The following is a 16,244-nucleotide window of genomic DNA, read 5'->3' as shown; positions in this document are numbered from 1 at the left end:
GATGGGCAAATTAGACATTGACTACCCAAAATGGGGGCAGTGGACTACAAAGGCATGAAGTGACTGGCTTACAAGCATTCAAGAGGGAGCCTAGTTTCAGAGGGTGTGGGGGATGGTAGAATTTCCACTGAGTGGTTTCCAACCTGTCTGGCTGGGGCTGGTGAAAGGAGATGGGAATAAAACTCTTGTGGTTCAATAATGAATAATTGCTATCGGGACTGATTGTGAGTGTTGCAAATGTAAAGGTAAACATTTTGTAACAAAAAGAGGGGTGTGGTTGATTTTGTAGTACAGGAGGCAGAGGGCCCTGGGAGCATCAAGGGAGAAGATCAGAGTGCGGGACCCTATCCAGAGAAGCAGTGATGCCAGAGATGGAGGCAGAGACAATGACATGGAGAAATGGAGCAGCTGGGACTCTGGACTCAGGAAAGGAGAGGGGCTGTGTGCTGATGGCTGGGGGGCAGGCTTGTGGGGTGTACCCTTTGGTTGTTTGAATGGTTATATATTCCTGAGTGCTTTGGTGCACATAAAACACACACACACACACACAGAGAAGGAATGGAAACAAATACTTTTGAATAATGATGCAGGGAGGGGATTGTAATCATTGCAATGAAATGAAATATGATAAGATGAATGTATGAATGCAAAGCTGATGTCCTCCCACATAAACTATCATTCAATTCATAATAAAAACTTTAAAAAAATAAATAATTATTGCAGCAGTACACCAACGGGGAGCTGACAGAAATTTAAACTGGATTCAGAAGAGGATGTGGAACTAGGGCTATCATTGCTGACATCAAATGGATCTTGGCTGAAAGTAGACAATACCAAAAAGATGTTTATTTGTGCTTTATTGACTGTGCAAAGTTTTGACTGTATGGACCATAATAAATTATGGATAGCATTGAGAAGAGGGGGTATTCCAAACCACTTAGTTGTGCCCAGGAGGAACTTGTACATGGATCAAGAGGCAGTCGATCAAACATAACAAAGTGATGCTGAATAGTTTTAGCTCAGGAAAGATGTGCATCAGGGTTGTATCTTTCATCGTATTTATTCAACCTTGTTGAGCAAAACATCTGAGAATCTGGATTATATGAAGAATTATATATCAGGATTGGAAGAAGAGTCGTTAGCAATCTGTGATATGCAGATGACACAACCTTGCTTGCTGAAATACTGATGAAGATCAAAGACTATGGCCTTCAGTATGGATTGCACTTCAATGTAAAGAAAACAAAAATCCTCACAACTGGAATAATAAATAACATGTGATAAATGGAGAATAGGTTGAAGTTGTCAAAACTTCAATTTGCTTGGATCTACAATCAATGCTTATAGAAGCAGCAGTCAAGAAATCAAACAATGTATTACATTAGGCAAATCTGCTGCAAAAGACCTCATTAAAATGTTCAAGAGCAAAGATGGCAGTTTGAGGACTAAGGTGTGCTTGACCTAAGCCATAGTATTTTCTAATGCCTCATATACATAAGAAAGTTGAACAATGAATAAGGAAGATCATAGAAGAATTGATGTATTTGAATTACAGTGTTGGTGAAGAATATTGAAAGTACCATGGACTGCCAGAAGAACAAAGATATCTGTCTTGAAAGAAGTACAGCCAGAATGCTCCTTAGATGCAAGGATTGTAAGACTTCATGTCTCATACATTGGACATATTGTCATAGGGATCATTCTTTGGAGAAGGACATTATGCTTCAAAAAATGAAGAGTCTGCAAAAACCATGAAGACCCCCAACAAGATGAATTGACACAGTGGCAGCAGCAATGGGCTCGAGCATGACAACAATTGTGAGGATGATGCAGGACCACAAAGTGTTTTCATTCTGTTGTGCATTGGGTTGCTATGAGTTGGAACCAACTCAACAGCACGTAACATTTGCAAAAAACTCTGCTACATGCAATGCAAGACTAGGGAAAAAAAACTTACATCCTATGGTTAAAGTATGTGGAAAATGAAAACTACAGCCATATAAGTGGAAAGATATTATTCCTCATAAATTCAAGAACCAGTTTGACGTATTTAGAATGCAAGTGAAAAGAACATTGAACTCATAGTTAAAACTCAAGGTTATAGTCTTTGCTTTGTGACCTTTATCTGAGAGAACTTGAATTTCTTTCTCTCTAAAATAAAAAGGTTGCATGAAATACTCAGAAGATTTGTAATTAAACTTGCTTTCTGCTTTCATTTCTGCTCTTCCCTCTTGCCAGTCCGATATCTACTTTGTAGGCATGCTTTATTTTTCAACAAATATTTATCGGCATTATATCGGATAACTATTCATCAGAATTCACTCAACGGCAATAGAGTCTTCTTATGAGCCGGAACTTTGTTAAGCTCTAGAAATACTGGAGTTTAGATAGAATATGGTTCTTGTTCACAAAAACCTTGCACTGTAGTGCAGAAGACAGACACTCAACTATCAGAAGTTGACACTCAAAAATCATAACACATTGTAATAAGTTGTTATGAAGGCAATGCCATGGTGTGACTGGGGCTTATAATACCAAACCAATCCAGTTACCATGCAAGGAGATTGCAACTTACGGCAACTCTTGTGAGTCAGAATAGACCTCTGTTCCATAGGGGGTTTAATGGCTGATTTGGGGGAAGTAGATCACTAGGCTTTGCTTCTGAGGAGCATCTGAGGGATCCCAAACTGCCAACCTTTAACAGCCAAGTGTGTCACCTATTTGCACAACTCAGAAATGCCTGAGGGTTAAATGGGTGACCTCATTTAGACTGGCAGCATCAAAGAGGCCCCAGTGAAGAAGTGGCATATCAAGTGAGCAGCAGCGGAAGAGCGGCCCAGTCTTCCAGTGGGATGGAGTGGCATGTGGAATAGAGCTGAAAGGCAGTGTCAAACAAGTGCAAGGAACTGAAAGGAATATAGTGTGGCTGAAGCATGTTGTAGTTGTTAAGTGCCATTTCCGATCCATAACAACCCTGTATAGAGTTTCTGAGGAGCAGCTAGTGGGTTTGAACCACTGACCTTGCATTTCAAATTGACCTTGCAGTCCAGCACATTATGCAGCACCACACCAGAGTACTAATACTTACACCGGGCCTTAATTTTAAAGGAAAAATAAAAGTCTTCTAATACATGAAAAATAATAATAGCTACTCAAACTTACCAGTCACTCCTTGGAAACCCTATATAGGCTGGCTGAGTCGGAACTGTCTCAACAGCACTTAACAACAACAACAATTATTTATATGTGCTATAGAATAAGCACTGGACTGCTGACCTTACTTAAGTCGGTGGTTCAAACTCAGCAGCCACTCCTTGGAAATCCTATACAGGGTCACAATGAGTCAAAACCAACTCAATAGCTCTTAACAACAGTCTATGAGTCAGCCTCAGTTCCTAATGCAGTCTGATTATTAACTCATCTCATTGATGTCATTTAATACTATCCCCAATTTACAGATGGCAAAATGGACCCTAGATTTAAATACCTTGTCTAAGTCCAGTTTGTACAATAAAGTTTCAGCATGCGCACTCTAGAAAAGGCAGATCTAGGATTTTCACCAGGCAGCCTGGCTCTAGGACTATGCTCTTCATGTCGGTTACATATTTGGCCTCACTCCTGAGAAAGAGGGTAGAACCCCTGTGTCCTTTACACTGTGTCCGTGTGCTGTACAGATGAAGCACGCATGGGTGCTTCTAGAACTTTCTCCTCTCTTTACATTTTCTCACAGGCCTAATGGGAAGAAACTCAGGACACCAGTCATATATAAATGCAGAGGTCCTAACTTACGGCCTGCCTAGATTTGGCCATGGGGTGCAATTAGGAAGCAGGCTTCTTTCTAATCAAATATTTATTGAATTGAGAGACAGGCCTCGCATGGAAATCAGGAAAGGAAAAAGGAAAATAAGAACATGATATGACACTTTTCTCACCTTGTAGTTTATTGTGTTTGAATAGAAGGTGACTCATGGAATGTTTACCTAGAAAATTACAAAATGAAGAGCTTAATAACTTTAAAAAAAATCTAAATGTCTATTTCTTGATTCCAAAATGCAAAATATTCTAATTATGAAAACATGTAGGTATTATTGGAAAGTTTATTAACAGGCTAAATATAAAATTAAATCCTACCAACAAGAGATGACAATTAGATCATTTGAGTAGAAACATTCACAGCCTTTCTCAAAGGAATCAGACAAACGCATAGGAAGCTTCATGGAACCGGGAGAAATGCATTCTCTGATGGGAAGTACTTGGGTGCAGCCCGAGGCATTCACAAGCCTACAGACACTGTGGAACCTGGGAAGCTAGACAGACTGACGATCCCTGGAGGCCTCTCCACTGAGAATACACTTATAGTGTGAACATTACTGCTGTCCAGTAACTTGTTTCAAAATTCACAAATCAGATGTTTTATTACTTTATGGAGACATTTTTAGATAATGGTTGGGTTGTTTTTTTAAAAAAACAAGGTGGTCAGAAAAGTCTTGTTTGAGGAGGTTACCATTAATCTGAGACCCCAAAATGTAGACGTTAGACCAGTGATGAACAAGGGGAACAGTACCCCTGGCATACAGAACGGCACATGCAAAGGCCCTGAGTGGGAAATAAGCTCAGGGATCTGAAAGTTTACAGTGTAAAGATGAAGCGGCATGGAAGAGGAGGAGGGCAACAACGTGTGATATGGGAGGAGTAAGAAGGGGTGCAGTTATAGAAATGAATAGAACACATTCCTGGCGTAAATAGGAAGCATACAAAATTCCAAATCTCAATCATTGGTCTCCTTTAACACCTGTCAGACCCATTGCTACAACTGACTCAGACCCTCACCCAGCAGAAACCCATTATCACCTGATTGTCCTGCTTCAGGTCTCAATTGATACAACCCATCCTGGAACTGCTGTAAGTGGATCTTTCTAAAAGAGAGACCTGATCCTATCCCTCCTCCAAAGGACACATTATCAGGAAGGACCAGTCCCTGGAGAAGGACATCGTGCTTGGAAAAATAGAGGGTTAGCACAAAAGAGGGAGACCCCCAACAAGATGGACTAACACAGTGGCAGCAGTAACAATGGGTTCAGCGGATCAACTGTGAGGATGGCGCAGGACCAGGCAGTGTTTTGTTCTGCTGTGTATCAGGTTGCTGTGAGTTGGAAACAACTCGACTGCACCTAACAACAACATCAACAACACTCTCCAAAGTGAAATCCTTTGGTTGCCACTAGTTGTAAGATTAGGTCTCAGTTCTTTAGTCAAGGGGATAAACCCCTTCAGGGTCTGGCCCCCGAACCTTTTGCAACCTCAATTCTGACACTGTTCCACACACAGTGTTGACTCAGAAAAACCAAAATCTGGTAGTACCCACTCCCTCCCAGCCTACCATGACAAGTCAGTGGATAATTTCTCTCCTTAAGTCACTACCTTCTTTGCTCATGGCTTATTTATTTATTATTAATATCCACCTGTGTGGTTCAAACCCACCGGCCACTCCTCAGAAACCCTATGCAGGGTCATTGAGTCAGAATTGACTCAACAGCACTTCACAACAACAAAAGAAGCTCTGGTGGTTCTATGGTGTAGGCACTGGGCTGCTCACTGCAAGGTCAACAGTTCAAACCCACCAGTCACTCCAAGAGAGAAAGATAAGTTTCTCTGCTTCCTACTCTATCCTATTAGTCAGGATCAACCAGATGGTAATGGATAACTGGTTATTCCCAAAGGAGCCTTGATGAAGCAACAGTTAGGCCTCGACTGCTCACAGAAAAGGTGGTTATTTGAACCCACCCAGTGGATTCCTGGAAGAAAAGTTTAGGCACTCTGCTTCCATAAGAATTGGTTGGTTGGTTATGTGCCATGGAGTCGGTTCTGACTCATAGTGACCCTGTACAGGGTTTCCGAGGCTGTAAATCTTTACGGGAGCAGAAAGCCTCATCTTTCTCCCACAGAACAGCTGGTAGTTTCGAACTGTTGGCCTTAAGGTTCACAGCCCAATTCGTAACCACTATACTACCAGAGCTCCTTTCCATAAGAATTACAGCTAAGGAAATTAAAATTGTTATGCCTTAGAATCAATCCGATGACATACACAACAAGAGCTCCCAAAGCAGATATTAAATGACCGGGTTTTTTATCTGAAAGCCCATCTTGCTCATCAAGTTGTGATTTTTGTCATTTTAATTAATAATTAGTGTCTTTGGAATCGTCCCTTCTCTCACCCATTCCACTGCTTTGCTTGTTTGTCTTCGCCTCCTCCCTCCTAACTCACTGCCAGCTGACAAGAATGTTAAAGTGAAGATGAGATATATGGATAAAAGGGGAGATGAGTTTGAGGATCTTCCAGATGCCTCATCATATGACTGTTCCAAATATCTTGAAATCCCAGAACTGCCCCCAGACGGCTAGCTCATGAAGGGAGGACCTGGGTCTCTTCAAGTTAGCCAGGAGTTAGCTATTGCTAACCCAGACTCTCACAACGGTTAGAGCTGTCTATGGAGAGCTTCCTTACCCGCAGTAAAATAAAATGACATGAGACTTCTTCCTATGGGTTTTAGCAGTGATTTACTTTTTCAACTTTTTTTTTTTTTTTTAACTATATAAACAGTTAAACTTACCCCTATCGCTGCTAGGATTGGAGCTTGATAAATCCACTTGATGCTGCCAGCACTAAGTTCCCAGCACCTGACACATGAGAAAGAACTTTCATGAGTAAACTAGCAAAGCAAATAAGCAGTAAAAATTAAGTAACATTTTAGGTTTTACCAAAATCTCTAACCACAAGCTTCTGATTAAGAAAACAAATAGCCAAACAGAAATGGGGAAAAAAGTATCTTAAAACACTCAAACTCTGTGGAGAAAAACTGTGTAATAATTCCTTGTTTCCATACAATTAACTAGCCCATGGGCATAAACTGTTGTTGTTAGGTGTCATCAGAAAGGTTCCCACTCAGAGTAACCCTACAGACACCAGAAGGAAACACCGCCTGGCCCTTAGCTATCCTCACAATTGTTGCTATATTTGAGCCCATTGTAAAGTGATATCAACACTGGCAAATAATTTTTATATTGGCAAAATCAAAAACACATTTCCAGAGACACAAAAACATTAGAGTCTAAACATAATGTGAGGGACGAACGATGCGGCAGTCTGCTTCTGCCCTGGAAACCCTATGGGACAGTTGTACTCTGTCGTCTAGGATTACTCTGAAAGAAATTTATTCCATGACAACGGGTTTGTTTTTTTGATTTGGAAATGTGATGAAATTGAAACTTTTTTTCTTAGCATTTTACTGTGGTTTAGGTGAGAGTTTACAGAAAAAATTTAGTTTCCCATTTGACAGTGTATACACATTTTGTTTTGTGATATTAATTGCAATCCCCTCAATGTAACAGCACTCTTCCCACTTTCTCCTTGGGTTCTCATTCACCCTCTTTCATACCCTTTCCTGCCTTCTGAACTTTGTTTTTGTGCAAATGTTGTCCTTTTTGGATTGATAAGGCTGATTGTTCTGAAGCCATGTGCCATATGGGAGTGTTGTTCTGACCCATAGCGACCCTGTATAGGGTTCCCAAGGAGAAGCTGGTGCTTCTCTTTAAAGGCCTATTGTTTGGCTGAAAGGTGTTCCCTGGGAGTGATTTTCGTTCCAGATTTGAAGTGTGTCTAAGGAGCAAAGTTGCGGGAACTTCACCCGTCTCTATCAGACTAGAAGTATACTCTTTTTATGATTTTGAACTTGTTTTACATTTCCCTCCCACTCTGTCCAGTGCTTTCTACTGTGTCCCTGTTAAAGCAGTTAATAGTGGTAACTGGGCCCATCCAAGTCTTCTCGTCTTAGGCTAGGGACAGCTGTGATGCGTGTGGTTTGGACTGTTTGTTTCTTTGAGTCTTTGATTATCTTTACTCTTCTTTGCTAGGGATAGGAAGAAACCAACAGCTGGATCTTAGATGGTGGGTAACTTTCTACTTTTCTTATCACTAGAATGAGGCATAATAGAGAAAGCCCTCTTGCTTACAGAAATTACAGCAATTCTAATTTATAACTACTTAAGTTATAGAACACTGACAATAATGCAAATGATTCATATCCATAGAAATGCAAATTAGCTGTGTACAATGAATAGAATTGATTAGTGCCTTGTGGCTATTGACCAGTATTTGCATTCATTTATAAATTTATTTTAGTATTCATTTCACTTCACAGAAACATGTGATTCCTTAACTTCTCCTTTGAAATAGTATAACGTCTTATTGGTTCCCTCATTAGTTAATTGGTTAAAAAATCTTTGACAGGCGCTCATGACTTCATCTTAAAGTTTTAAAACTTGTTATAACTGTTATATTTATTTTCTTCTTCCCTCCTGCCCCAACTTGAATGGAAGTCCTATGCAGGCAAGCATCAGTCTTGTTTTTGTCCTTTGATGTATTACAGGTGTTCATAACAGCATGTACAGACTCACTAAACATTTGTTTAAATAAATTGAATTGAATTGAAGTCGAAGTAAGTTTAATTTAACCTCGGTCAATCTGGCCTGTACTATTATTACTGTTATTAAGTGCCGTCGAGTTGGTTCTGACTCATGGAGACCCTGTATAGGGTTTCCAAGGAGGTGCTAGTGAGTTCGAAACACCAACCTTGTGGTTCAAACTAACCGTGGAGTTCAATTCTTTATCTTATAGTACCACACCAGAACAGTATAATAAGTAGCACAAAATTGATGAAAACTTTAAGGTATCACTTTAGACAATTTTTTAAATTAAAACTATTTAAGTTAAATTCCAATTCTTTCTCCTTGAATAAAGCTCAGCATTGCTTATGACAACAGTCAGTGACATATAGAAATTTGAGTGATAGAATGATAATTTTGTAATTCTGTGTCTAGGTGTGGCCCTGTAGAGTAAGTATTGGACTGTTAAGTGCTAGGTCAGCAGTTCAAACACACCAGCACCACTCCTCAGAAACCCTAAACAGGGTCACTATAAGTCAGAACCAATTCAATGGGACTTAACAACAACAGGTGATTAACTCATCAAGGACTTACTTTTTGTTAATGAGTAAGTTAAGGATTTTTAAAAGTTATTTCAAATAATTTCTGAATGTAAAAAATGTTCAGTACCTATCTAATGTACTACCACTCATCTGTCAGTTTGTCATACTGTGGTGACTTGTGTGTGGTTGTGATTCTGGAAGCTATGCCACAGGTATTTTAAATTCCATCAGGATTACCCAATGTGGATAGGTTTCAGCTGAGCTTCCAGATGAATACAAACTAGGAAGAAGGAGTGACAGACTACTTCCAAATATTTAGTCACTGAAAACCTTATGAATAACAGAGAAATTCTGTCAGATATAGTGCTGGAAAGTGAGCCCCTCAGGCTGGAAGGCACTCAAAGTATGACTAGGGAAGAGCTGCCTCCTCAAAGTAGCGTTGACCGTGGTGAGGCAAATGGAGTAAAGTCTTCGGTCCCCTCATTTGTTGATGGGGCACAACTCAAATTGAAGAGAAACAACTGTAAACAGCCATTAATAATTCAAACATGGAATGTACAAAGTATGAATCTAGAAAAATTGGAAATTGTCAAAAATGAAATGGAAAACATGAACATCAATATCCTAGGCATTAGTGATTAAAATGGACTGGTATTGGCCATTTTGAATCTGACAATCATGTTTTACTATACCAGGAATGACAAACTGAAGAGGAATGGCATTACATTCATCATTAAAAGAACCTATCAAGATCTGTCATGAAGTACAGCACTGTCTGGGATAGGATAATATCCACATGCCTATGAGGAAGACCAGCTAATATCACTATTACTCAAATTTACATACCAATAAATAAAGCAAGCAGTGATGGAATTGAAGAATTCTATCAACTTCTTCAGTCTGAAATTTATCAAACATGCAGTTTGCCAAGTCAATGGATGTGGAGTGTGAGTAACATGAAAATCTGAGGCAGAGTAATTTTGCACATACACTATCTTGAATCTTTCCTAGCATTGTACACAGGTATCTATTTTTCACATTATTCAGCCAAGCAAGAAAGATAAGGACAGTTTTACTGAGGCTGTGTAGTAGGTGTATCATTTTTTGTTGTTGTTGCTAAGTGCCGTCGAGTTGGGATCCAACTCATAGCGACCCTGTACAGGGTTTCCAAGGAGCAGCTGGTGAGTTGGAACTGCCGGCCTTAATGGCCCAAACCGACATTTCAGTTTACTGCATTAACTGGCAGGGCCACACCAGAAGTTCATGTGTATCATATTCCCCTAAAAAAAAGTATCTATTATAAAGAAAACAGCATTTATTGTGTGAATTTATGTTGAAGATTGATTCACGCTCTCTGGGCTTGACACTAGGTGGCGGCAAGATGGCTGAACACACCAAGAAGGTAAATATGGGACCCGTTATGGTGTCTCCCTCAGGAAAATGGTGAAGAAAATTGAAATGAGCCAGCATGCCAAGTACACTTGCTCCTTCTGCTGCAAAACCAAGATGAAGAGACCAGCTGTAGGGATCTGGTACTGTGGCTCCTGTATGAAAACGGTGGGTGGGGGTGCCTGGACCTACAACACCACCTCTGCAGTTACAGTAAAGTCCACCATCAGAAGACTGAAGGAACTGAAAGACCAGTAGAAGCTCCACCACCTAAACGTGTCTAGCCTGTAATAAATGGGTTAATTTATATATTTTTTAAACAATTGATTCACTAGCTACAAATCTCTTTGGATTCCATAAATTTTGTCATTTTGGGATTATCTTCACAATCATCTTTCTTTTCCTCAATGACATTTCACCATGGTTTCTCATGGAATTATAGCAAACTGGGACTCAGTTATAAAATACCAACTCTAAAAAATGCTTGTACTTATCAAAACCAGCTATATCCTCCAATACGAAAAACTTGACTTCAATGGTCTTCCTTTTCTTTAATTTCTTCAGTCTACTTTTTTTTTTTTTTAATTTTCATCGAGTTGAGTGAAGGTTTACAGACAAGATCATCAGTTTTATATTCAATAAATATTACTACACTGTTTCGTGTCAATGATTGCAATCCCCTCCACAGAACAACAGTTATTCTGCTTCCTCCCTGAAGCTCCTATTTCCATTCACCCACCTTCCCATCCCTTCTCAGCTTTGTCCTTAAGTTGCTGATATTTGGATTTTGAATGATTGACCATTCCATCATTCACAGTGAGTATATCTTACTAGTGTTGTTCCTCCTACTTCGATGGTTTCCAATGTCAAAATTTCAAATTTGTAAGAGAATCAAGTAAGATTTTAGGCTTTTAAAGAGAATGCTGCTAATTTTCATTTTTCACTAATTCTTCAATGCCCTAGCTTAAAGTGTATTAGTGAACATGACCCAGAATGTACCCTATGCTAATATTTTAAAAACTAAGTTTAGCACAGTATGAAATGCGAGTTTGAATGTCAGTGAAAATGCAGATCCAGTAGATGAAACATGAGCCACAGAGGTCTAAGCAGGGTTGTCAAACTGAAGAGCATTGTTCTCCCCGAGACTGAAGGAACTATATCGCCTAAAAACTGCATTATCTTCACAACTCGCAGTAGAAAAGAGAAGTAGAAAAAGTCAGAATGAGCTGGCCCTGAGACCCATTCAGATTTTTTCAGGAATTTTAGAAGATAGCTTTTCTTGGTACTTTCCATTGTAGGTCCTGCTTAATGGTGAAATATTACTATAGCAAAGAAATCAAGAGTAGCCATATTCATTGGCATATCCATAACATAACTCCTTTGAATGATGCCAACAAGAAGATGGTTGTTGTTAGGTGACATCAAGTCAGTTCCGACTCACAGTGACATCATGCACAACAGAACAAAACACTGCCCAGTCCTGTGCCATCCTCATAATTGTTGTTACATTTGAGCCCATTGGTGATGCCACTGTGTCAATCTAGCTCATTAAGGGCCTTCCTCTTCTTCCCTGTCCCTCCACTTTACCAAGCATGATGTCCTTCTCCAGAGACTGGTCCCACCTAATAACATGTCTGAAGTATGAGAGATGAAATCTCCCACCATGGCTTCTAAAGAGCATTCTGGCTGTACTTCTTCCAATACAGATCTATTTGTTCTTCTCCAACACCACAACACAAATGCATCAGTTCTTCTAAGGTCTTCCTTATCCATTATCCAACTTCCACATGCATATGAGGCAATTGAAAATTCCATGGCTTCAGGTGCACCTTAGTCATCAAACTGACATCTTTGCTCTTGAACACTTTAAAGTAGTCTTGTGAAGCAGATTTGCCTAATGCCAAATACAGCATTTGATTTCTTAACGACTACTTCTATGATAAGAGTGCTGATAACATAGTGGTTACTAGCCGGACTGCTAACGTCAAGGTCAGCAGTCTGAAACTACCAGTAGGTCCACAATAGAACAATGAGGCCTTCTGCTCCCGGAAGCCTTTACAGCCTCAGAAACCAAGTTTAATCATCCAATATACATGACTCCATGATTTTAGCCTACTTCAGTAAAATAATACTCTCGAAAAATTTTTAGAGCTACAACAGACTTCCTTTGTATATTCAATAGAGTTTAGAATATCTTTGAAAATCAAGTCTGATCTGTTTGTTTCCACATGGCCATAAGGCAGGGAAAATCAGTTTTAACTTTAAAAGTCCAGATCAGAAAAAAAAAAAAAAAACTTGTTTCAAATGTAGAAGACATGACCCCTTCTTGTTGTTGTTGTTAAGTGCCATTGAGTCAGTTCCTACCCTTAGGGACCCTGTATAGGGTTTGCAAGGAGTAGCTGGTGAGCTTGAACCGCTGATCTAGCAGTTCGAATGACTTTACAGTCTGGCGCATTAACCCCCAGTGCTACACCAGGACTCCATGTCTGCTCTCCCTACTCAAGGTTTGTAATGTTGCTGCTGCTAGTGTAGTTAAGTGCTGTTAAGTCAGTTCTGACACAGAGCAACCCTGTATAGGGTTTCCAAGAGGGCCTGGTGTGTTTGTGATATAGAACTACATATAAGTCAGATTGACATTCTGTCATCTTATAGGGTAAGCACTGAACTGCTAACCACAAGGTCAGCAACTCAAGCCCACCAGACACTCCTCAGAAACCCTATATAGGGTCGCTATGAGTTGGAATCAACTCAACAGCACACAACAACAATATAGGTCAGATTACCACCAAGAAAACCTACAAAAATCTTCTCTCTGTAGACAGGTTGAATTTTAAAAGAATTTGAATCAGGAAATTTTGAAATAGTACCATGTAAGTAGTAACATAGTTTTATATGCAAAATAAAGCATCAAATGACACTCTTACCTAAATATATTATTATAGAATTTAATATTTCATTCTGAGTAACATAGGAAGAAATTAAATTGTACAAAGAAGTGGTATTATCAAACCTGATTCAACTGTCTTAAAATAATATTTATCATTAGTTATATTTGTCAATATACTAAGTACCTAATAGATTCCAGCCCTCAAAAACAATGAATATAACTTCACATTACTTATTTTTCAGTGAAAAAGACATAATTATTAATATTTCATAATATAGTTTGTGATTCTTAAGGAAAAATGCAAGATAAATATGAGAACTGATTATCTATATCTAATTTAATGCAAAAAGCAGTCTGAATATATTTTGTTTTCTTTCAGTGCTCAAGGTCTGAAATATCTATTGAATGGATGAAGGAGTCAAATTTGAAGTGTCAGGCTTTCTGTAGGGCTTTGAGGAAGTGACCCAATATCTCTGGGTCTCGTTTCACTCATCTCTAAAATCAAAGGATTGGACCCGAAAATGCCATAGGTCTTATCACTTGTATCATTTTGAATCTATGTTATAAGAGCGTGCATTTTAGGATATAAATATTGCAGTATCACTTAGTACCTCTTTACTTACTTCTCCCCCTTGGTAATCAAGCAGCAGAGACTGCAAGCTTTCTTTGAGATCTCCAGTGTCCTTGCACAAACAGCAGTAATGATAACAATGCAAATAACATTAACCCTCAAGAGCTGTTTTTGTTAGTCCTGTGTGCCATTGAGTCAGTTAGGACTCATAGCGACCCTGCATAGTTTCTGAGAGTAGTTGGTGGGTTTGAACTGCTGACACTGCAGTTAGCAGTCTTACAGCAATAACGACAACAATGCAGATAACATGAACCCTCAATGGCTAAAAGATCCAAATAGCTCAAAGGGATGAAAGCAAATAGAGATGCAAAGCCAGAAAGTTCCAAAACTAAGAGAAGCTGAATAATGGGGAGATTGCCTCAAGTAATAGGAAGGCTGCATCTAACAATTAGAACTCTGGAGAGTTCCGATTTTCAGGAACAGTGGCAGGTACTTTGTAGACTTCAGGCACTCTGGTAATGTGACAGATTTTCTGCAATTGTTATGTCAAACTTGGACATGAAGAGAAGTAGTTCAAGAAATCACAGGATAGCAGAAAAAAACCAACTTCTGAAAGTCTCAGCTTATCTGAAGTAAAGCAAAAAGGAGGACATCAAAACTCAAAAGAAACTAGTCTACAGGCATGATGGCCTTCACAAACCATAATCTCGTCTATCCTGAGACCAGAGTCCTTGAAGATACCAGCTACCACTACCGAATGTTCTGAGTGGGAACACAATAGATGGCACAGCTTACAATGGGAGAAATTTAAGAACAAAATTCAAATTCTTGAAAAAAATGCTAGACTTACTGAATCAGTAAAGACTAAAGGAATCCTCAAGACAATCACCCTGAAATATCCTTTAAACTTTGAATGGAAACAACTCCCAGAAGTCACCTTGCCGTTAAGTAGCAGACTGGTTCATAAAACAAATCTTTTCTTGGTTCATAAAATATCATCTGTGAGTAATGTTTTCCTTGTTCAAAAAAATCACTTCTACAAGACTAAACAGTGAACATAGCCCTAAAGCAAAGATGAGGTCAGAAAGGACAGGGAACCTAGTTTAATGGAAACAGAACAACTAGAATGGAAAGATTGAGAATATTGACATAATGTAACCAATGTCACGGAACAATATGTATAGGCATTATTGAATAAGAACCTAATTTGCTTTGTAAACTTTCACCAAAATCACAATAAATATGTTTTTTGAAATAATAACTGAAGAAAATACCTAGTAACTCAAAAAACAAGTAACCAGGCTTAAATTAAAGAAAGAGTTTAAGGAGCTAACCAAAAAAGGAAATGTATACAATCTTTTATTGTGTACACAACCTTAAATGTAATATTAAATATTCAATTATATCCAGTTAACATAAAATGTCACTCAACATTACTGTTGTTGTTGGTTGTTTTAGTGCTGTAGAGTCAGTTCCCACTCCTAGTGGCCCTGTATAGGATTTTGAGAAGCAGCTGGTGAGTTTGAACTGCCAACCTTGTAGTCGAGTGCTTTATCCCACAGTGCCACACCAGGATCTGCATTAAAGCTACCTCACTTTGAAATTCCTTTTCATTTATCATAAGTTTGACCATGAGACCAAAAGGGCCCCTTCTCCTTTTCTTTTGGTTCATCATACTAAAATAGAAATAGCATAGGAAATGAGTGCTTCAGTGTCCATTTATCACGTAGACCCTTTAGACAGACACAGGCAACTAGAGAACTCTGAGCGAAGTCCTTTGGAGCCAATTAAAAGCTTTTCCAAGGCAGCCTAAAGTTGATCTCGGAGATGTGTGGAACAGGTAGAGGTAAAAAGTGATTTACAATCTGCCAGACATTTATAATGGCACTAGGAGGCAAGCTGTGAAGATTTTTTTCCTTTTATACAGAATTAATGGATCTTCAAAATTATTGATTTCCTGACCAACCCTTAATCACACTGAAGGTAACTGCACTTAATGTTTATCTAGAATTATAGTTTTTAGCCCTTTCATAAATGGACTCTCATCTAATTCTCAAAACTACTGATGCAGACTCTTAAACTTAGTAATAGCCAAGAATTTTATTCTCATTTTGTAGATGGGAAGACTGAGACTGAGAGAAATTGCCACAATAGATGGACAGATGAGAAACCACGTGTCCTAAAAACTCACAACTTGTGTTAACTCAGACTTTATTGGTCAATAGACTCATAACAGCTGAGTAGAAATGGCCAAATAGGGTCATAAGAATTGATGAGGAGGAGAAAAATAAGATGGCGGAGAGGGTGGAAGTGCAGTGAGGAGTTCCATCAGCAACAACACAGAATACCAGATCAAGCAGGCTCAGGGGATGGTGCCAGAACTCTGAACCACATATAAATGAATATTTAGAAG

The 16,244-nt window shown here is 39.0% G+C and overlaps 1 protein-coding gene across 1 annotated transcript in view; it reads right to left on the bottom strand.

Annotated features, from left to right (window-relative positions):
• PTH2R (parathyroid hormone 2 receptor) overlaps nucleotides 1-16,244 on the bottom strand; it is a 95,487-nt gene that overhangs the window by 41,364 nt on the left and 37,879 nt on the right. Inside the window, exon 7 of the mRNA XM_006872750.1 lies at nucleotides 6,612-6,678. Coding sequence (XP_006872812.1) covers nucleotides 6,612-6,678 — 67 coding nt within the window. The remainder of the gene's footprint in view (nucleotides 1-6,611; nucleotides 6,679-16,244) is intronic.

The sequence above is a fragment of the Chrysochloris asiatica genome, unplaced genomic scaffold, assembly GCF_000296735.1.
Source record: "Chrysochloris asiatica unplaced genomic scaffold, ChrAsi1.0 scaffold00212, whole genome shotgun sequence".
Taxonomy (NCBI): Eukaryota; Metazoa; Chordata; class Mammalia; order Afrosoricida; family Chrysochloridae; genus Chrysochloris; species Chrysochloris asiatica.
Note: the sequence above shows the minus strand (reverse complement) of the source record. Positions and strands in the feature narration are given on the sequence as shown.